The following is a 23,707-nucleotide window of genomic DNA, read 5'->3' as shown; positions in this document are numbered from 1 at the left end:
TGTTGACAAAACTCCAAGAACCCGTTTTCTATTGGGACTTTGACGTTATCAAAGTAGACCTACGAAAGAGCAAAGCAGGTTAAAGGGTAATATAATAGGTTAAAGTATCACTACTCCATGAAATCCACTGTGGGATCAAGGTTGTCATAGCAGGAGATAATTCATTCACCTATCAACTACGTGGGGTTTCGGGTTTGATTCCGGGACTCAACATCATATGCGAGTAGGGCTCTCCCCTATGCTATGAGGGTTTTCTCCGGGTTCTCCGGTTTCCTCCCTTTCATAAAAATCAACACGTGATTTGAGCGTTGTGTGCATAGAATATTAAATGTAGTGGTAGTGCATGTGAGCGAAAAGTGTCCCCAACTAGTGCGAAAGCGCTAGAATGACTAGACACTTAAATAAAAGTGATTTATTTATATATTTACTTGATTTGAGGGATTCTCTAGATTCTATGGTTTCTCTGGTTTTCATTCCTTCCTCCACGAAAACTAGCAAGCTAAATTCCAATTTGATCTGTTAGTTAGCAGTGCCCTGACTGTGATATCAATAAAATTGGAAGGACAACTGAGAACTAAAAGATTTTCATATTGTATTAACTCTAGTCTCACCTCAGCGGTGTTGGATGCCTTGATGCCCATTTTCTTCTCAGGTGGCCCACTAAATAATAATTATTCAAGTTACATGTAGTTCACTATCAATACAAAATATACCTAATTATCTTGGATGCAATGTCTTCCCATTTCAGATCATGTGTCATTTGCTAGGCAGTAGAGTATAATTTATTTGTTTAATGGTTGTGCATAACATGATAAGACACATGAATATGGTACATATTAGTACAGACATTTTTTTACCAAGTGAATGACAAATGATCTGAAATGGGAAAACATTACACCCAAGGTAAAGTGCTCTATTTGTTCTGGTTTCCCCACTTTTTGTTGGTAAGATATGACTTACCACTATCCAATCACATTGGGGCAGTGGTTATACAAATTAACCACTATATGAGTGTGGCAGCGAGTCCAACAAGGCTCAATCCTCTCTAATGTTTGACAGATTAGATATACCCAACTGGAGTTTGATAACAGCCACCTACCGTAAACAGTGGCTGCATAACAGAAGTCCTACTTTATAAATTATACCTTGTTACTCCACCAAAATCTCGCTCCACAATAAAAGCTGTAACTTTGTCCTTTGTCTCTCCTGTCTTTGGATCTTTAAAAGGAGTCTGGCAATAAAAAACATACATTTTATACATTATTTATTTAGTTTCAGTCTTGCAACAAACTATAAACAAACTGCATTCAACATAATAAATATTATTCAAGATCCTTTTTATGAGATCTGAATATGTTATATGAACAAACAAAGAAACAGGGCCAGGTTGTACATAGCTGGAGATAGCACTATCTGATGAATAAATCTTATCCAGTGGATAAATTTATTGGATAACAGCATCGACTTATCCACTGGATAAGGATTTATCCACTGGATAGCGCTATCCAGGCTTCGTACAACCAGGCCCAGATCGATAGAAAGAATGAAAAAATGGATGGATGGATCCATGAAAAAACCAAAACATTTTGCACCTCATTGATGTGAAGATTTCAAAATGTGACATAAATTATGGAATACAAAATGGGTAATCCTACCTTGGCAAAAACAGTAAATATGTCTGCAATTCCTCCATTACTTATCCTAAACAAGAAAAAGTGATTTTCATAAAGAAAAGGATCATGTTGGAAATAGAGTTCTACAGTAATACTATAACTTTACACTTGGAGATTGGCAGAACACTTGAGAAGTATTGAGAACCACTCGGTACATATGCTGCACTTCTTGTGTTCTGCAAAACCATGCATGCTTTATAACAACACACAGTATGCCCATGGGTTTTCTATTTCTTAAGTACATGTTTGATTTTCAACTTGTGAATACACAAAGGGTAGCTACAGTCTAGAACAAGAAATCTGTTGCTGATACACAGGCTAACCTAATCAACAGATTGTGTTCGGATGCATGCAGATACAGTTTGATTATACAGAAAGCATTATTCTCATGAGTTTGATAACTCTCCTTATCATGACTAGAATGAAGATGGGTTGCCTGTGATCTTACCATAATTTTCCACCATTCAGTATATAGTGCTTCCCATCTTTACTCAGCTCAGCTCGAGTTTTGATAGACTGTCAAACAAGGAGAAAATATTTAGAATAATACATTTTGAGTGTTTTTCAAATATTGTCCTTTGTTTATTGACATTATTTTGAAAAAATCAGAAAATCATCGAATTTCACGAATAGAACAGTTAGGAATGGTAGTTATTTACAAGGAGTATAGGCATTAGCCCTGCTATGCATAAAGAAGGGTTACAAACATTATACCACTGTACATTACATGTATAAATAGTTCAAAGCTGCCCTTTTTTCCCTGTACACAAATGAAGTTACCCCTATTTGCATCAGCCCTCATATTGACTACTCCCTAAGAAAGGCATGCCTTAATTGTAAATATTGTAAACTAAAATGTACTTACAGCTGCATCTGACCCACTTGAAGGTTCTGTCAAACAAAAAGCTGCATATTTACTGGCAACTGATACCTGAAAGAGACAATGATAACACTTAAGATACTGTATGCTCACTGAACATTAGGAATAAACCAGTCCAATAGTGTAAATTGAGGAATTACACAATCAACACAGACAACACTCTTACCTGAGGCAAATACTTTTCCTTTTGTTCCTAAAAATGTAAAAATAAAACAACAATTTAAATCATAAATGTGACTCCATAAGAAACACAATGGTTGTGAAAATTGTGCACCAGTAAATAGCGACAAATCCTTAGCAGATGAAATCATAGAAACATTTTGTATCAGTTTATGGGCATTTTTTTATCAGCTTATGGGTAATCTTTACAAAACTTTGCAAATTTACTATCAATGTGACACATTTAATCAGTGTAAACTCCTCTTTGCAATATCCTTTTATCAAATATCTTATAATGCCACGCTACTGTGAGAAGGGTGAATTCCACAGCATCAATCAAATTTTATGGTCATCTAGAAGTATTAAAGAAAAGCTACCTTGTTTCCAAACAGAAGGATTCCTTTAAAACCAATAGACTGATGAGCCCCAAGGACAATCCCTACAGCAAGATCAAAGGAACCTACTATCTCTACCAGTCTTGCATACTGAAACAAAGCATGAATTAATGATGATTGGATCGAAGTATAACAAATCTTATATAATACATGATGGAAACATGAAATACAATATAAGAAACACATAAATGCAGACAATGAACAAAATATGCAAAAATTACTATTAATAATTTCACTCAACTGAGTTAACAACACCAAAACAAGAATTGATTGCATTTTGAATTTTAGTCGTTAACTCATGTGACCATTTAAAGAGCTCCAAATATAGTTCATGTGACTTGGTTGATTTCTGATGATTTGAATGTCACATCACAAGATCGCTATTTTAGCAATGCTGACAGTTGAGTGATATCAAGGACGTATGAAAAAATATTTTTGAAAATATGTATTTTAACCATCAATCCTGAGGTTCAATCCACCGGGGGCCTCATACCAGAGGGTGTGAGGCAGGGGAGCTTCTTCCCCTCTACTTTTTCCTTTTAGCCATACTTGTTTCTTATATTCTCCCCCCCCCCCCCTCCCCCTCACACTTTTTAGGGTGCTCTGCAGCCCCTGTACACATGTACTACACTATTGACACCACACAACACTAAATGGATAGGAGAAATGAATGAGAGAAAGTGTTCAATCATCTTTTCTTGATGGTTTATGTATGTTTTACCTGGGTGTTAGTCAGCCCTATACCTCCTAAATCTGTGGGAACCTGAAATAAAAATGAATTCAAAAGACATATTACTTTAATTGAAGCTTTACTGACAGTGCTTCTCTGTATAGCACCTGTAAAATCATTGTCCTTGATTAAGTAGGTATTGGTGGATGTTTTAATCAATTTCTTTAATTTCCAAGACATTCCATAGGCATGTGCCTAAAACACTTTAATTGACATCGACCAAGAACCTATTTTGTCATGATGGCAAATAATGGTTCAATGTTGTACATGTGATTGAGAATTTAGTGCAAAACCTCTAAGGAAATCTAAGTCATGCCAAGGCTAACTTAGAGTGATTGGGGTTAATCAACAAACTTACTGGAAATTTTTACAGATAATATAAGATAATATAATAATTTAAGCATGTGACTAGAACCAACCTGTAACCCAAAAGCACCCATTTCTTTCAAACTTTGCATGACATCATCACTGACTGCTTCCTGCTCATCATTTTTGGCAGCGTCATTGACTTCCTGGAAATGAAAACACTGAATTTTAATATTTATTCAAACAGGACATTAATGAAAAAATATGTTATATAGGGGGCTAGATGGTAGGGGGCTAGATGGTTGGGGGCTACATGACGAGTGGCCATGGTGACTGTAAATCTATGCTGTCAGCCAGAAATAATTACATATTCAATGTGAAAACTTGTGATTCAGCTATAGCTTACTAATGAACATTCCAAAATGACGTCAAGCAATATATAGCTGACAATAATATTGCTTCACATGCACCATACTAACCTCGAAAAACCTTTGTACAGGATCGACGAGGGCTTTTAGAGTTTCTTCTTGATCAGCATCAAGCACTGTAAACAACAAAGTAACACTGAACTATATAGTGGTAGCTAACAAAATTAATTTGTTACAGCTTCTTTATTATTTTTTTGTAAAATAGAACGAAACATACTTATACTTAGTATAAAATGACGTTCAAAGCATATATGCTCACTGTGAATTGTTTTACTTGGAAGCTTGAAGACACATTTGACCCCTTACCCAATCACTCACTAATCACTTGAAAAAATTAAATTGAACTTGAATCATAATTAAACTGAAGACAACTAATCCTGTTCATTGTACTAGTACATACCTTGTGGAAATGGGAATACTTGCTCTGCTTCAAGATGCCCTTTGAACAAAGCCATTGCAAAGGATTTGGATTCTTGATTCTAAAATGCAATTGATTTTGTAAATCATATGATTATTTAATTATCTTGTTAAAGATGTATTTCTTATCCCCTGTGAAAAACAAGGTTATTGAAAAATTACATTTTTAGAACTGGTTTTTGACTAAGAGGAAAGCCCTTGTTTTGTCAAAATGGGATCAAACCACATTACCTTACTCATAAATGGTGGCACATGATAGGTGGAGGGGAAGGGGGCAGGAAATATGGTGAGGGTTGATGCTTTAACATTAAATACTGTGATTTTCCATATTCTGTGAACTCAGTAGTTACAAGCTGCTTGCTGAAGTTTTTTTTTTTTGATGTTATCATTAAAAAACAATCAGTTGGTACCTTTCATGTTCTTGACTGGCGGCAGTTAAAAAACAATTTCACAACAAGCTGTTGAAATGAGTAGTATAGGGAATGGGGGTTCCAGCGCAATCTCAACACGGGCAAGACCCGTGTCAAAAATCCACCTACGGAAACAACCCACTCCAAGTGTGGTTGGGGGCAACAGCGCAAATATGTTAGTCTATATATGGAGTGCGAAGAATGTAAGAGAACTTTTAAGAAAGAAGCGGATTTGAAAAAGCATTTGAAAATGAAGACGAAGTGTATGAGCAGTTATGATTGTGGATGTGGTAAGAAGTTTGAGACTAAGGTTAAATTGTTTTGGCATTGTCAGGACTGTGAGTACGACTACGACGACCTAAAAAGTGCTTGGTATTAGGTATAAAATATTTCCTATTATATAGATGGAATCCCAAAGCAACTTCAGCACGGTGTCAATACCCGGTAACGGTGAGATTGACGTTAGACAGTTTTGGCGTCAGTCAGAAAGGAAGGTTAAAAGGACTCTCCGAAAAGGTATAGAAGAATTAGGAGCCCTGAAAGCGAGCATAATGGTAGAAGTAAGTTTGTCAAAAGACGAGGTAATGACGACAGCAATGTTGCGATCAAAGTCGTTAGTGATATTAGAATCCACGAATCTGGATAGGTCACTCAGTGAAGCCTTAGAAGCAATAATGGAGTCGCTGTCTAACTACACGAAAGAAGGATCGGGTTGGACAGTAGAGGAGGTTGAAGGAATAGAGATAAGTATGGCCAGGTACGTACCCATACGAGGGGGGAGTTACGTACCGCTACCAACGTGGGTAGAAAGGAAGAAGGCTATTGTAAACGTGAAGAATGAAGACGATCGATGCTTTATGTGGGCAATCAGGTCTGCACTGTATCCAGCAGAGAAGGATCCCTGTAGGACAAGTAAGTATCCCACAGATGATTTAGAGTGGGATGGTGTGGAATTTCCCATGCAGTTGATAGACATCCCCATATTTGAGGAAATAAACGATCTAGCAATTAACGTTTACGGAGTCAGAGAGCAGACGATAGTACCGTTAGTTCTGTCAAAAAGTAAAGGAGAGCGCGTACATTTATTCTACCACGGCGGACACTACTCATGGGTTAAACACATTAGCAGACTATTCTACAGACATACTAAGCACAAAGGCAAAAAGTACTTCTGTGACTGCTGCTTGCTGTCATTTACATCCTTAAATACCCTAAAGAAACACGATGAGATCTGCCGCGGAGTCGAAGAAGTGGCGCAACGGATCCAGATGCCCACCAACAAAGAGCTTTCATACGCAGACCATCAAAAGCAGATGCAGGTACCTTACGTGATATATGCAGACTTCGAAGCGTTGATAACTAAGGAAGAGCAGAAACGTGGTGCCACGAATAAGGTAGGATTACACGAGATCTGCTCCTTTGGTTACATAGTAGTCAGATCAGACGGTAAAGCAAACCCTCCTGTGATTTACCGAGGTAAGAACGCAGCTAATGAGTTTCTAGAAGCATTGCGAGAAGAGGAGGGGGAGATTAGAGAACAATTAAGACGTCCAAAGAAGATGGAATTTACCAAAGAGAACCAGGAGGCTTTTAACAAGGCAAAAAAATGCCACATTTGTCAACATACGCTTCTTCAGTTTGGAAGACGAGCCAAGAAAGCGTGGGATGAAGATGGAAAGTATCTAGGAGAAGCTCATTTTAAATGCGGGAAGTATGCTAAGAAAGGTGAGAAGCCGGGAAAGCCCTCCACGCACTGCATTCACTGCCACAAAGCATTTGTTGAGGATTTCTATGTGGATAAGGTTAGGGATCACTGCCACATCACGGGTAAATACAGAGGAGCGGCTCATTGGAAATGCAATATAAACTTCAAAGTAAATCCAGACATGGAGATTCCGGTGTTCTTTCACAACCTCCGCGGTTACGACTCCCATTTGCTACTACAAGGAACAGACGGCTCCGACGTCAAATGCATACCCAACAACAAAGAGCGCTACATGTCCGTAACTGTGGGTAAGCTAAAGTTCTTAGATTCGCAGCAGTTTATGGCGGACTCCTTAGCAAACCTCGTAAAGTATAACACCAACTTTCCCATTTCCAGTCAATATGGCGCGGAAAGGAAAGGAGTCTACCCATACGAATACATGGACTCCTGGGATCGATTCAAAGAGTCCCTACCACCCAAAGATCGCTTCTACAGCACCCTAAACGAGTCCGGCATAAAGGATGAGGAGTACCAGCATGCGTTAGACGTGTGGGAAAAGTACTCCTGTGAGAACATGGGGGACTACCACGACATCTACCTAAGGTCTGACGTAGTGCTGCTTGCAGACGTTTTCCAAAGCTTCAGAAAGATGGCTATAGAATATTACGGATTGGATCCCGCTAATTTCTACACGGCTCCTGGGCTCAGCTGGAGTGCTTTGTTAAAGAAGACAAATGCGCAGTTGGATCTCCTAACGGAGTACGACATGTATCGGTTTATGGAAGACGGTATTCGTGGCGGCGTATGCGGACCCAGCCGACGTTACGCCCGCGCAAACAACCCCTTAGTAGAGCACGACCCAGAGAAACCAACCACATACATTTACTACCTGGATGCGAATAACCTTTATGGTTGGGCAATGTCACAGTACCTACCTGTGAGAGACTTCGAATGGGATCCAGTGAAGCCGATAGACTTCTACATGCAGGTAGGAAAGGAGGAAGACAAGGGTTACGTTTTAGAAGTGGATCTGGAGTACCCAGAGCGCCTGCACGACGAACACAATGAGTTCCCCTTAGCACCAGAAGTGATAGAGATACCATTTAAGCAGCTAAGTCCGCTGCAAAAGCAAATGTGCCCTGGTTACAAACCGTACAGGAAACTAACTATGAACCTGATGGATAAGAAGAAGTATGTGGTACATTACCGCAACCTGCAGTTCTACGTGCGACACGGAATGCGCGTAGAGAAGATCCACAGAGTCCTAAAATTCACGCAGGAACCCTGGATGCGCCCCTACATTGACTTTAACACGCAAAAGCGTACCGCAGCGAAAAATGACTTCGAGAAAAACCTCTTCAAACTGATGAACAACAGCGTGTTCGGAAAGACAATGGAGAACATCCGCAAGCGCGTAAGCGTAAAAATAGTCAGCACCAAAGAGGAAGCAGAAGCATACGTGTCACAGCCAGGCTTCGTTAGATACGTAGAAATGCTGAACTTCTACGTGATTCACATGAAAAGGGCAAACCTCTTACTAAACAAGCCCGTTTACACAGGCTTTACGGTGCTGGATCTATCGAAGCTGCTTATGTACGAGTTCTACTACGATAAGCTTAAGCCAAAGTACGGAGACCGCTGTCGCCTCCTGTACACAGACACCGACTCCCTAATTCTAGAAGTGCAAACGGAAGACGTTTACAAAGACTGCCTCCCCGACATAGACGAGTACGACACCAGCGGTTACCCGAAGGAGCACTTCCTTTACTCTGCGAAGAATAAGAAGGTAATTGGGAAGATGAAAGACGAAATGTTAGGAAAACCCATCGTGGAATACGTGGGTCTGAAACCAAAGATGTACAGCGTGCTAAAGTTAGACGGCGTAGAAAAGAAAGCTAAAGGCGTAAAAAAATATGTGGTTAAGAAGGACATTACGCACGAGTCCTACCTCAACGTATTACGAACACGCAAGGAACAGCGGCATAAGATGAACAGCCTGCGCAGCTATGGTCATCAGATACATAACGTCACGCAGGAGAAGGTGTCACTGTCTGCATTTGACGGTAAGCGATGGATGTGTGATGACGGAGTGCATACGATAGCATTCGGACATCACACGATAAGCAGTTCTTCTTTGACGAACCCACGCGTGGGACCATCATGAAGATAATACAAGATGGGCTGACCCTTCTTAGCTATCGCACTTCGGATCTGGTAAGTTTCCAAAGACCAATTAGGATCCGTAGCTCTTTTGGATCCTCCTTCTAATTCACCCGGCTCATAGAGATATCGAACCGTGACATTACCTAATTTCTTTTCATGGGGGAAGACCGCCCTCGAACTTCTGATGAAGGACTTGTGTTCCACGTGTTTCTTTTTTATGGCATCCCTGGGTTTCATTCCCGTAGCCCTGGCCGCCTCGTTGTTCGAAGCTGCGACGACCTGGGGGAGCCTCTGAGTCCATTCCCTATTGCGTTTGGAGGGATCTTCCAGCTCTTTCCAATACTGGTATCCAAAGAGACGCTCGGCCAGGGTCTTATTGAATCTTTCGACAATGCTTTGACCCCTGTGGTACTCTGCTTTAGCTCTTCTAATTTTAGTGTCGTGGTCTTTCAGGGTCTTAGTAACCACGCCCATGAACTCCGTTCCCGCATCCACTTGCAGCAGCTTAGGCCATTTCAAGACGCGCTTATAAATCCTACCTAGGGCTTCTGCGACTTCCCCAGAATCCTTGCTGATTATGGGTTCGGCGTCCTTGTATCTGCTTGCGATATCAACTACGGTCAAAGCGTACCTATAGGTCTTTCTTCTCACCTTGTCATGTGGTAAGAAGAGCAAATCCGCCTGATGTACTTCATTAGGGGTATTTACGGTAAAGCTGGGCCTGGGAATGTACTTGGGCACGGGAAGATAAACCTGCCAGAGGGTTTGTTTTTTCAACCAGTTCTTAGCCGTTTCTTCTGATACCCTGGCCGCGGTCGCGAGTTTCTTGATAGCTGACGCTCCTTTCCAATAGCCTTCAGGCCCATAGTAAATCCTTTTGAGTTTGTCCTCTACGCGGCCCATTATATGAATTCCAAAACAAGATTGATCTTACGTCCGTTAAAATCCACCGTCTTTCCGTCCACTTTAATGGTGATGTTTATGCTTTCTACCAAATTAGACAAGTCATAGCTCAAAGAAATGGGAGTGTATTCTACTGGGTCAAATGGATTACCTTGGGGCAGAAACTTGGACATAAGAGAAGACTTTTCTCCATTGTTGTAACTATGGACCAAGTCGCAATAGACTTCATAAGAGGATGCGACTTTCCATTTCACATCATATGTACTGCCGCTATTTATCGTGGTACTAGTAAGGCCCAGGAGTTCTACCAATGAACTGTCCTTTAGATTGGCGCTCCCATTATTTTTCTTGAATGTCATTTCATGGGGCAATCCTGTGGTAAGAGTGTATCCATGCTTCGCTAGCTCCTTAGCCAGTGTTATTGGGGTGTAATGGGAATCTGGTATTTTTGGTTTGGTGCCGGAAGTTCCGATGACAAAGCCATTAATTAAATTATACCAAGAATTGTACAAAGAGCAACTAACCAACCGAACCTTACAGGCTTTGATGGGAGGATTCAAATACGTGGTAAAGTCATTCTTGTCGCTTTCCAAAAAGACGATCATTATATTAGATACGCCAAGGCCACGCCTCCCGCCAGCCCTGCGACTCCTACAAAGACCAATTCACTGTCTTTTTGTTTCTTAGAAGGCTGGTAGTAATTCTTGAACTGAGGCTTTTTCATTCTAAGGGGCACCGACCCCGTCGATGCCGCGGGGTGTGCTTGCGCATAAAGTTTGAAGGCGTAGTCTGTGTTTTCGAAGTTCTTGTCTGCCTGCATTTTGTCTTGGTAGTTCTTATCCAACCAATCCCTGTAAGCTTGTCTTTTTTCATTCCAAGCTGCAACGTCCCTTTGATATTTCTCCAGCGCTAAGTCGTGTCTCTTTCTTTCGGCGGCACCGCTTTTGTCGCCTCTAACTAATCTATCCAAATATTGACCACCATAATTAGCCCCTGTAAATGCTAAAGCTGCAATGACTCCACCTGCGACTAAGCTAACCATTATACATTAGGTAGGTACTTTTCCTTCCGTAGGTAATCCTTTACCATGATAGCCCCGCCTACGGCAGCGGTCATCTTAGCAAAGTTAGCGAAGCTCTTGCTTGGGTCTTCAGTAAAGTCTTCTTTGAGCACTTTCTTACCTACCCAACCAATACCCGCAACAATAGAAGTAATGATAGCTGCTTCTTCAACAGTTTTCAACAACGCGGTCGACATTATATTACAAAGCGAGAAGGAAAATCTAGGTCGCCACGGTACGTGGTGATAAATCTACTCCATTTCAGGGATCTTACTTTTTCTAACCTCCACAGGTGCGTGATACGTTGGTGGTTCTACCTTTTTCGTTGCCCGCCATTGTAAGTAAAGGCTGCCTGCTGCTATAGCGACTCCTAACGCGCCAATGACGTACCCAGGATTAATGAAGGATTCCTCTTCCTCCACCTTTTCTTCTTTCTTTGCTTTGTTCTTCCTGTTCATCTCCGCGAGCTTCTTACCGGCAGCGACTCTGCCCGGAGATTTAGCCTTGGTAATCTTGGTATCTTCTACGGGAGCCTTTTCTGGTTGTTCTTCGGTGTCACTCATCTTATATTAAGGGACTTGAAGGACTTGACAAGTAACTTGATGACGACTTGACAACGACTTGACTAAGTACTTGAGGTGACTTGACAACGACTTGACTAAGTACTTGAGGTGACCTGACAACGACTTGACTAAGTACTTGAGGTGACTTGATCAGGTACCTCAGTAAGTGCTGCCTGGAAGACCTTTTCAACGTCTCTGTTCTTCTTGAAGTCCTTCCAAGATGTTCCGAAGGAACCTAGTACCTCCTTCAAGTCGACATGCTGAGCTACGTGAAGTGCCGCAGAGGCGACTGCCATTAACTTACCGCACTTCAAAGACAACCACCCGCAGGTTATCTTAAGTTCTTGGGCGATGACATAGTCCTCGCTAATGTCCTTCCGCAGTTGCTCCACGTCGTCTATAGGCAGTGCAAGTCCAAGCAATTTAGTGGCAAGTCGGATAGCGGAGTCTGCGACGGCGTCGGTGGTTTTACTTGCGAGGGCAGCCTCGTACCTCTTATGGAACTTCTTAACCTCCTCTTCTGACAGCTTATTAACCTGCTCATGGGTGAGTTCCTTGCCTATCATTTCCTTGCACTTCCCAGAAGACACAAGAATGTTAAGTTGTTCCTTGAGGTTACTTTCATCTAACTGTGTGGGGACTTCATCTAAGAGCTGCTCAATCTCCATATATGTTAACGTCATACGGAAACCTCAAAGAGAAGATCATCTTGGAATGTTGGTGCGTTTTTAAATGCCGCATGTATTCGTGCAGCTGTTCCTTGCTTATCTCACCGCCGTAGTCGCTTAAAATGGTTTCCAGGTCAGACTTGCTCGGAGTATAAAATACTACGAGAGAGCCTATGTTTTCCCTAAAGGGCTTAGAGACGCTGGTAAGCTGCTGGGAAAGCAACCAAACGCTGATATTGTCATGTCTGCCGCTAAAGGCGAGCTTCACTAATTCGGAGGTGCGCCTTTTTACGTCGTCCCCGCAGGCAATGTCATCCAGTATGAGTAAAGTCTGCGTATCCTTAGGGAATTGCTTGTGCCAGAACTTCAAATGGCTGGATAACTCGTTAGGATCTAAGATATCTACGAAGAAGTCGTCATCTTTCACTCCTATGCCCGTCCAGGTGCGGTTATTCACGTAGGTGGGACAAAGCAGCACTATGTAGTCAAAGCGGTATCTAAAGGATCCTAATAGCTGCTCCACGATGAACTGGGTCTTTCCGCAGCCGGTGGGTCCTACTATCAGAGCGTTACAAGGCATGTGATCTGGGTTCATATATAGATGGAACCAGTGGAAGCAGTAAGAAGGATTACCGCTGACGCAAAGGATAAAAGAGACACCATAGAAATGCAAAGGGAAGAGATAGACCGGTTAAAAGAGCGCGTACAGGAATTGTACGATGAAATGTGTGGTCTGAAGCGTGCAGAACGGTTTGGCGCGCTTTTGACAATGGCGGGCTGGGCTAAGGAGTCCATTAAGGACTTCATTCGATATCCCCCATAGATATATGGACTGCATTACGTGCGAACTACCTGCTGACTGCATCATCGTTACCCCTCCGACGCCTCGTAAGAAACACAGCTGCTGTCACTGTAATAAGGTATTCTCTGAAGAAGACTTCGTTGGACATTGGTGTCCCGCGGATACTAAAGCACAAAGGACTTTAGACGACGTTCGAGAAGAGTAAGAGGTCGCAAAGAAGATCTTACTAAGCCCCAGCAAGAGGAATTAGCATAGGTCTTTCTTTTTTTATCGTTATTTTGTTAAATGCTGCAAAGAGGTCTCAAGTAAGGGTCTATCTTTTATTGTTATTTTGTTAAATCATCACGATCGAAGAATGGTTAACATGATTATCTTTTTGCTGGTTTCAACAATGAGAAAGAATGATACCTCATCTTTTAATGGGGGCTTAACAAAATAACAACAAAAGATAGATCCTTACTTGAGACCTCTTTGCAGCATTTAACAAAATAACAATAAAAAATAAGGTGTATATAATGGAGTGCATGCGATGTAATAAATCTTTCAGCAGTAAGCAGCGACTGCAATACCATCTTTCCAAGAAAGTCTGTCAGAAGACCGTAAGTACCCTTTGCGGTGACTGCGGTAAGGAACTGTCCACTGTACAGGCCCTACGATATCACCGCGAGAACAGAGTCTGCCTCAAAGACCGTTGTCTCCGTTGCGATGAACCTCACTTCGAGGAGAACTGGCATAAATACCGCTGTCGTCGTTACCACCTCGAAGATGTCGTCTGTGAAACCCACGGCGATTTAGCAGAGCGATGTTGCCCCCTTGAAACCAGCCGGGCGCTCACGCGACGTAAGAAGGAAATAGACCAAGATTTCGTATGCTTTGACGACTACGAAGGAGTAAAATGGGAGAACCGAGAACACTGGGACGGCATCTGCGATAAATGTGGCTGTCAACGCAGCGGTCAACATATTTGGTGCTGCCTGTACGACCACGTCCTTTAGACCATTACCTGGCGGTACGAAAGGCTTGGAAAAATGAGAAAGATATATGATTCCTCAAATCGCAGCATTCATAGGGGGAGCCTTGATTACCGTATCCGCTTACCAGATAACAGAAAAAATGAGGTCCGTCGAAGCAGACCAATATCTAATCAATCACATAATGGATTAGCTTCCGGGCGACGTTCGATGTCAAACTTCCATCGACCGTTAACCTTACCATAGGTACGCAGGTGTGTATATTCTTCACCTTGCAGTACGTACCTTACACAGTCAGGTGCCCAAAGACTGTACTCTTGGCTGCCGTCTAAGAGGACCAACCTTAAACGGTTAATGTCCTCGAAGACGACGTAATTTTTTATTTCGTATGAAATGCCATGTAGCAAGTCGCGCCAGTGAGTTTGTTCAAGAATCATTATATCTATGAAATATCTTTTGGTGCGTTCGTAAGTTCTCATGCGATTTGAAAGCCTTAACACACCAAGGGCAAGGTATGCGAATGCCGTCGACGTAACGGTCGATTTCCCTGCAGATCAGATCGTAATCGTTGCTTACCATCGTTAAGTATCCATTCATTTCATATTGCGTCAATACCGCTTTTTGTTTGTCGGACAATACGCCGTTACCCTTTGGCGTCTTCAGTTCCAGACAGAACCCATTGTATTTCTTATGGGAGTTAAGAATTAGGATGTCGGGTTGACCTGCCTGGTAGCCCTTTTGCCAGCACTTTATCCTTTTACTGGTGGTATCTTGCAATTCCCCGAGTCCAGGCGCTAATATCAGCGTAGGGTAAAACCTGCGTATCTTATCGATGACCTTCTTATGTAAGTCGAACTCATCCTCGATCTTGAAGGTCAACTTATTTGGACCATCCAACGAGTATTTCCCCTTCTTCCTTAACGTAGGTAGAACGTCTTCAAAGACCCAATCTTGGAACGACTCTGCCGTTGGCAGTTTGGAGCTGAATATCAATTGATACAAACCAGCCTCCGTCACATACAGGGATTGGGGGGTGCGAACCAGAAGGGAGGCGATTCACCTCCAACTCGTTAAGTCTCTTCTTATGCTTGTCCCGCACGTGGACTTTAATAGCATCTTTGGTGTCTGCATAACCTAATGCCTTTGCTACCTCCTTTGCTTTAAAGTACAGCTTATCGCCTTGCACTATGCATTGCAGTTTAGTTTCGTTGTTTTCGAATACGCGGAGCATCGTATATATACCATATTTTTTTTACGAAAAACGAATTAAGGTAATTTGTTTGATTTGCAGCCAGTACGTCTTTTTCATTTCGACTGCTCCTTTGGTAAAATACAGCTTAACGTAATGGTCTCCGGGAAATTCTATGGTTGCCCATTGTTCTTGTTCAAAGGGAAAAAAGTGCTGCATATGTCGCTTTATGTCACGCAGCCACACCTTAACATGACAAAAATCGAAATCCGTCGTGGGTTGACTTACCGCTGTGGTTTGACTTTGACTAAGGATGTTCGTTACTGGTGTCGTTAGCACGGAAATGTGTGGTATGGACACCGTAACAATAGTTGTTTCTAGCTTGTTTACGTGGGGATTGGAAACTTCCATTATACTTTAGTAGGCAACGCTCTTTAGCTGATTCATTTCTACGCTCAACTGGGCGTCAGACACCACGAAGATGTATGCGTTGATCTTGTCTGAGTCGCCTGCGCTAGCGTTTAAGTCACGCTTGATTTCCAGGGTAATGCCGTCCTGGGTATTTACCAGACGCAATCCCTGCCCATGTAAATCCTCGTCGTTGGTGGTTCGCATGTCAATCCACAATGCATACTTATCGGTAAAGAACTCACCGGGTGCAACTTGATCCCCAAACTTTCTTTTTATTTCCCTGTAGATGTCTGAGGGCTTCATTCCCTGCGAATACACCTTATTTGGAACTCCATTGATGCTAATCCCGACGTTGGTGATGCCGGGGTTATGAAAGGCTTCAGAGTCGCGCTTACCGGCTTCATAAGGCTTAATAAATACCAACATCAGCCCCGTAAGACTACGACGTGGTAAATTAATGCTCTGAGTAATTACCGCGTCTGTCTTATCCAGGAAACTAAAGGTTTTGTACATTACCGCGTGGTCGTACAAGAAAGCCTTTCCAGCACTGTATTCCATGCCAGCGCTACGTGCTAGATCTTCGGAGTGTATGGTTTCATACTGCAATTCCAGGTTGGTAATGGCGTATGGATGAATACTTCCCGACAACGCAGTGCTTAACCCGCCAATGATGTTAGTCATGTTGGCTAAGGTCACTTCAAACTGCAACTCACTCAACTGTCTAGGATAATAAACTCCGTGGCTGGTAATAGCCTCAAAGTCCAATGGTATTACGTATTTAGTACCATAGGCTGTCTTAATGGCCTTTGCATCTGCCACTGCGGTTTCTCCGCTGCCGTCAGTAGGTTGTGTCTTGGTAGGAGTCCTAACCTTACGTAAGATTGTGCTACCAATACCCTGCTCTATCTTTTGTGCCCTTTCGAATGCAGTCAACCACAGATCTTTGTAAGTGGTGTAAAGGTCATAGTTGTTTAAGTCTAAGAGGGATTCCCCGGCAAACTTTACTCGCATCTTTGAGACGATGTTGCGACCAAGGTTGTTAACGATAATCCTTTCATCTGCGACGGTAGGTTGCACCGTCAAATCAAACCTTAAAGCTAAGGTGCCAGGAACTAAGACTAGGTTATCTGTTAGTCGAGGCACACCTACGTACAGCGTTTCTCCAGGTCTAGCGCTGCTGGGGGTAAAGGTGACTCGGTGAAAGGTGCGTTCTGCTTTCAGTCCGCCAACCTGCTTAGGTAATACGTTGGGGTTTAACTTTGAGCTTATCATATATAATGGAAGTAGAAGGAACGGATTTTGACCCCACCACCGAAGAAGGTCAAGTCGACATTAACGACGAAGAATACGACGCATGGACTAAAGGCGCGGAAACCGACCCCCTAATCTACGGCATGGCTCTAGAAAACAAGTATGGTAATAGATGGAAAAGCTTCAAGGCCGCCTTGAATCGCATGTGGCAATCAAAAAACCACGGCAGCCCCGTCCCTGAGTACTTGGAGCTTCAAAACATAGAGCAGCCTGAGGCAGCCGCGCGGGAAACTGTAGAGTGGGCAACGCAAGAGCTAACGCAGCGCTATTCCCACTTCGATGCTGACGACGTAAGGCTCACAGAACGCGGAAACAAAGTCCTCATAAGCGTTCAAGACCTGAGATTTCCTGATAAAGACCGCTGGACAAAACCGCAGCCCCTCTTTGACGAAAATGGCGAAGTTAGGGGTGACGTAGCAAGATTAAAAGGCTTCCAGCGTGCCACTAGAAGCATGTTAGAAAGATTGGAAAACATAAATGAAAGGGTTGCGTTAGAAAAACGCGTCGAGGAACTGCAAGAAACGTTGGAAGAAAGGGAGGCAGAATACATGAGGCAAAACCGACTACTTCTCGATGCTCAAAAGAGAGAAGTTGATGACAAAACCCAAAGAATAATAGAAATTAGAGGACAAAGAGACAATGCCCTACGCGATAGAGACCAAGCCCAAAGGGCTTTCGACCTCGCCTTACAGGAGCTAGACCTGACAAAAGAGGAAGCTAAAAACTTGCATATCATCATAACCGGCTCTTTAGAGGAACGGCGGCAGTTGGTTGCCGAAATTAACACTAAGGAAGAACAAATCCGGCAAAGAGATCAGGCCCTCGAAGACCTGGAGGGGCAAATAGAGCGGCAGCAAGAAGTAATCGAGGACCAAATTCGTACCGAGGAAGAAAGGGAAGCAGCTCAAAGGGAATCAGAAGCCCTTCAGGTACACCTTGCGGAATTGCGGGCGCAAAAGGAAAACCTGGAAAAGGAGCTGGGGCTTACCACCAAGGAAAAGGTAAAAAGAGCCCTTTTGAAGTATGGTCTTCCGCTGGCATTCGCGATTGCTATTTCGAGCGTAGTAGGAGTTATCCTATCCGCTCTTAAGGCTACAGGCGCGGGCGTAAAGAAATTAGGCAATGGGCTGACGGACTTAGGGAAAAAGATGGCAGCCGGCATTCCTGGGCTGCTTGGTAGTGTTCTTAGTCTGGCACTTAGGGCCGGCGGCGAACTGTTGAAGTTCGTGGGGAATAACATTTGGATATTAGTTGTAGCTATTGGGGTGGTCCTCCTGAAGAAGATGAAGGCTTGATCTTATCCTTCTCATCGGGCGGTGCCCTGCTTTGAGGATAATGAAAGACAGTATTAGCACCACCCTGGTAATTTGGAACCAACGGCAACACACTCATGGTAGAAATGGGCTTATGACTCCAGGCTGCATTAGCAGGCCTGCGACCTATGCGATTTATCCCAAACTTGCCGTCATCAGAAGTGACTTGCAACTTAGCATATTTACAATTGGCTAGCATATGAAAAGTCACTGGCGTTAGGTCTTCAGAGGACCTAGTGTAGGGCTCCATCGAAAAATGGGTAACTTTCCTGGTGTTCGTTGAAGTTCGATAAGGAAGCAGGGGCTTATTATTCTCATCGATAAGCCTAAACCCCACATTCGCATGCGTATTTGCATTAATGCTAATAGTGCAAATGACCAATGCAGTTCCCCCAACCTCAACCCACAGTCCAACGTCATGCCAAGCGCCGTTGTCATATCCCTCTTCATCTAAGCGGTGGGTATAACGCGTTTCCCTCACGTATGGATTCATATATTACAGGGAACAAGTTCCCTTCTAGAGGCTCATTACCGTCAAAGTGCTGATGGTCATGTGGTTATAGACAGTATTCCTTTGATTTTCTATGCTATTTATGCAAACACTCCCGGTGTCATCTACTCTTATCTGCAGCTTTACCTTTCCGTGGCAATCAGCAACCATGTGGAAAGTCCAAACGGAAAGATTCTCAGAGCTATTCGTTGGCGGCTCTACTGAGAAATGCGTAGGCTCCCTGTTGTTTGTCTTCGCGCGCATGGGCTGTAATACTCCATTGTCGTCACAGAAACGAAATCCTACATTCGCACTGCTAACGGCCCCCAAAGAAATGCTGCATAATATCAACTTCTTTCCGGAGTAGTTCAAATCCACGGACATCCCCGTGACATCAACCCAAGATGCCTGGGTGTATTTTTTCTCGCCTGTGTAAGTCGTATAGACACAATCTACTCCAGCTACGTAGGGGTTGTTCATCGCCATATATAATAACTCAGACCAATGCTTGCAGCTGCTAGACCGGCTTTTAATAAGTTATGATCATATTCCTCAGGTATCGCAGGTAGGACCTTCTTTGATGGTTTCTTAACTGTGGGTAGCTTCGTTTCGTGTGACTTTTTCGGCTTCTCTACGAAGTGAGGAATGTTCCTAAGAGTGTCAGAGTTCACGTCATTCGCCCCAAACTTCATATCCTTAGTAGCTCGTTGAAGTTTGTTGTTATAACCCACAACGGAATTGGTGTTAATAACCAAATTACTTGGCATTAACCAACAACCAGGCGACAAAGCGTAATCCAGTCGCACTTTAGACTGCTGCACCGCCAATTGATATCTCTGCACCGATTTAGATATGTCATTTTCTATTATTGCAGACTCAAATAAAGTTAGGAATTCTTGTTGCGTTTCCTGTGAAGCGCCTTGGGATCCAACAATGGGGTTGCGGATATTTACCTGCGCTCCCAGGATGCAGTACACGAATGCTTCTATGCTACGGTTAATCCTGGCTAGGTTTCTTAGACCTTTTCCTTTCATTAACACGAACGGATCCCAAGTGCCGGGGTAGTTTGTTTGAATTCTAGTAATTAATGAATTATTACCCTTATCACCACCCATATCGCTAAACTCTAACTCATCACTTGGATATTCCTGATGCCCGTAGTCGGCTGGCTTCTCACCATTGGCACCCCAAACATAAACAATGCCAAGCCCATGCGTCTTACCCTCCTTATAACGAAAATCTTTTTGCTGTGGTTTGAACTCATTAATTAACCTTTCCAGGGCTGCGGAGTCGTAGCGGTTATTCATTGGATTAAATACCCCATCTCCCGGTAGGGGTACGTTAAGCTCCTTCAACAACCTCCTTACCGTAAAGGCAACGTGAAACCGCATAAATGAAATGTGGAACATGTCCGCGGCAACACCACAGCCTTTAGTGGCAGCCCAAATAGCAAAGTTTAACTGCTGTGGCCAATACCGCATGTTGGGTCCTGCTAACCATTCCCTGGCCTCTTTACCTGACGTATGCTTCAACATCGTCTCTTTAAAGATATTCCTTACTACTACGTTAAATGATTGCTTACCCACTAAAATCTCTAGATGCGTTACCAATTTTTCAAAGTTGTTTACACCACCTTCAGCATCGTAAAATGGGTAATCTTCCGTGGTTAATAATAAGTTTCTAGGAAAATTGGGTGCTTTATGCTCGGGTTTTGGTGGTTTATGAACGGGGTGTACAATCGTCAATTGCTGCACCTGATCACCTACTTGCTCCAAGTCCGCATTACTGTACATTCTGGAGCCGTTAAAGTAAATCCCATCGGGTCTTCTTTCGAACTTACTAGGGTCTGCATGCGGAAACATCTTCCTAAAGGCCCTCCAGTTCCAGTAATCCCTGTTGTCATGATGTGGCTGCTCCTCAATATCATTCCCAAAAGCGTCGTACATTAGTATATATAATGGATGTTATACCATCAGCACCTCCACTTTATCCTGAACTTCCTAAGGAACCTAACGAATTAAACGCTGAAAACTTTCGTCTGAATAAAGCGAACTTAATCCTGGCTTACTTGGAAGGGCAGACAAAACACTATGAAAAAGTTAGAAAAAAGTACGTCAGAGCCCGGAGTACGCTACATAAGATTGCGATAACTTCAGGGTCCATATCTGTTGTGTTAACGGGCTCCGGCGTTGCTACTTCGCTTACTGGACCGGGAATAATTGTTGGAGTTCCTTTGGCCGGCGTTGGGGCAGCCTGTGGTATTATCTCGGCTGTTGCTACGGGCATTATGAAACAGTTGTCAAGCAAAATATCAAAACACGACACGACAATAGCTCTGTCAAGGGCTAAAGTAAATACAATTACTGACCTTGTCTCAAAGGCTTTGCGTGACAGAAAGATAGACGACGTAGAATTCTCGCTTATCTTAGCCGAAGAGGAAAAGTACGAGAAATTAAAGACGGACATAAGGAATAAAAAAACAGTCGTAAGAGATCTTTCCGAGGAATCTCGCAAAAAGATCTATCAAGAAGCGAAAGAAGAGCTTCAAAGAAAGCTTGCTCAGTAAACATCTGCTTCGAAAAGAGCGTGACGGGATTCTATTTACATATCGAACGTCAGTCTAGAAATTATGCAGATTAAATATAATAATTTTCACATACATAAGCGTCCAGATGTGTCTGGCGTTCGCTCGTGATCGTGGGACTTTGGAGCTGGGGAGGCCTAAAGTCCCGAGTTCGAGCCTCGCTGTAGACGCATTTGGACCGGTTGCTGTGAGTGAAAAAAAAAAGCCTCCCCACACTCACAGCAACCGTGGGGGAGGGGTAGAAAGTGCGATTCAACCCCGCGATGGGGGGTTTCGTGAGGAAAAGTTGGAAAAGTCAGGGGGTGTCTCGGGACGCTGTCCGGAGTTCACCCTCTGGTGGGTCGTAAGAAAGATATATGTGTACGTACTAGAGGGCCTCTGGCGCGGGATGAAATAAGCCCCGTAAGCCCAAAATGCAAAAAACCCCACTGGGGATAGCTTGGTGTTCTGCGCGATGCATTCCCCAGTGGGGTTTCTGGCAAAATAAACGCCAGTTTTGCATTTTTATTTTCTCGGAATCCATCCTAACAGGGGGTGGTTGGGGTCTATTTTGTAAAATATTTCGTAAATTACGTCAGGGTAATAAGGAATATCCTTATTCAGCTGACAAAACATCCACTCGGCTTTTGCCATATCAGAAACCTCGGGAATAGACTTACCGGTAATTTCAGACAAAAGATAGGGAATAGCTTTGTAATATTTTCCTAGTTTTAATTTTTTCAACGTTTTCCTTAAGCTTTGCGGGGTTGGCTCTTCTAAATGGTCTACGATTTTCTTCTTTACTTCGTTGTCTAAATATACCGGCCGATAACCTTGGATATGACTCATCCAGTCCCTAAAGTATTTTATTCTTTTGTATGGGGTCTTCTTACGACCTCCATTGGCGTAATATTGCTCTTTGGTAGCATTTGGTACGGCATTACGAATATTCTTACCACATTCGTAACACTGTGCTGACGTGTCGTCTTCTATTTGCATTTTCTTACCACAACAAATATACTTATTTGGTTTAGTAGGTACAAACTTGGGTTTCAAGCACTTTACACAGAAATCATAAACAAACTCTTTACAATCTTCGCACTCCATATATAGACTAACATATTTGCGCTGTTGCCCCCAACCACACTTGGAGTGGGTTGTTTCCGTAGGTGGATTTTTGACACGGGTCTTGCCCGTGTTGAGATTGCGCTGGAACCCCCATTCCCTATACTACTAAATGAGAGTCTGTAGAATATCGAAAACTGCAATAACGTACCTAAATTTCAGAATTTAAAAAATATATATTATAGCTAACTGACCTTTGTTTGTGTTGCATATTGTCTTTGTACACCTGTGATTACAGGATAAGCTACATCAAACCTGGAAATTATTGTGTAAAGGATTAAAACCCATCAATATATACGTTAAACTGATAGTATGGTAAGCTTTGGTTTCTTATTTTACTTATAGAATTAAAAGATAAGAAGATTCAAAGAGTTAGATCCTTCAAATTGGACTTTGAAACCAAGCTACAAAGTTTTATGACTTGTGGTATCAAAAGGCAGCTTTATTGAACATTTTAGTACAAGTAAATGCTGATAAAGAAATCCCGCCAGCAGTAGTTTCTTATGAAGTGTTTTATGAAGCACTTTTTATAAATACTCTATTGAACTCGAGTTTTACTAGGTTTTGACGTGTCTAAAAAAATACAGTACTTAGTTGTTGTTGCATAACAAAAATTTAGCATTTCCGCCATTATATTATAACCTCAAAGGAAGAATAACCGATACGTTCTGTGTCGATAATTCTTATATTCAGTAAGAAATAATATAAGACACTCTATTCTGATTTATATGTTTTAATAAACATTTCAGAGGCTAAGTAACGTAGTATCTCGTGTGTGACATGCATGCCGATGAAACTGCCATCTGATCGCATCACGAAAGCTTTATTTCTTACCTCTTTGGCGACCGAACCACGCTTACAACACTTCTCGTTAAATAGGGAACCCTTGAAATTATAGAATATCTTGATCTGAGCATAATAAAAGTGTTTTTTTGGTACGATTTTCTGGGATAATTTGTGATGAAGGTCAACACATGCGATGGAACTGATGATACGTCAACAAACGATGTAGTACCAGCCCATCACGACCAATCAAAGTCCAAAGTCCACTTTGATTTACCACAGCAAGCCC

General features: G+C 42.6%; 1 protein-coding gene across 1 annotated transcript in view; it reads right to left on the bottom strand.

The window, feature by feature from the left end:
* LOC148910843 (very long-chain specific acyl-CoA dehydrogenase, mitochondrial-like) overlaps window positions 1-23,649 on the bottom strand; it is a 24,404-nt gene extending 755 nt beyond the window's left edge. The window contains exons 1-14 of the mRNA XM_089030637.1: window positions 23,470-23,649; window positions 22,830-22,890; window positions 4,972-5,050; window positions 4,623-4,687; window positions 4,257-4,349; window positions 3,829-3,870; window positions 3,090-3,197; window positions 2,720-2,746; window positions 2,539-2,604; window positions 2,122-2,189; window positions 1,656-1,701; window positions 1,146-1,231; window positions 612-660; window positions 22-59 (exon numbers count right to left, since the gene is read on the bottom strand). Of these exons, the coding sequence (XP_088886763.1) occupies window positions 22-59; window positions 612-660; window positions 1,146-1,231; window positions 1,656-1,701; window positions 2,122-2,189; window positions 2,539-2,604; window positions 2,720-2,746; window positions 3,090-3,197; window positions 3,829-3,870; window positions 4,257-4,349; window positions 4,623-4,687; window positions 4,972-5,050; window positions 22,830-22,890; window positions 23,470-23,552 (911 nt within the window). The 5' untranslated portion in view covers window positions 23,553-23,649. The remainder of the gene's footprint in view (window positions 1-21; window positions 60-611; window positions 661-1,145; window positions 1,232-1,655; window positions 1,702-2,121; window positions 2,190-2,538; window positions 2,605-2,719; window positions 2,747-3,089; window positions 3,198-3,828; window positions 3,871-4,256; window positions 4,350-4,622; window positions 4,688-4,971; window positions 5,051-22,829; window positions 22,891-23,469) is intronic.
* Between the last annotated feature and the right edge of the window lie 58 nt (window positions 23,650-23,707).

This window comes from Actinia tenebrosa, unplaced genomic scaffold, assembly GCF_029948245.1.
Source record: "Actinia tenebrosa isolate PJP-AT-01 unplaced genomic scaffold, QUT_ActTen_1.0 PGA_scaffold15__27_contigs__length_11533743, whole genome shotgun sequence".
Lineage (NCBI taxonomy): Eukaryota > Metazoa > Cnidaria > Anthozoa > Actiniaria > Actiniidae > Actinia > Actinia tenebrosa.
This window is presented reverse-complemented; position numbering and strand designations above follow the sequence as displayed.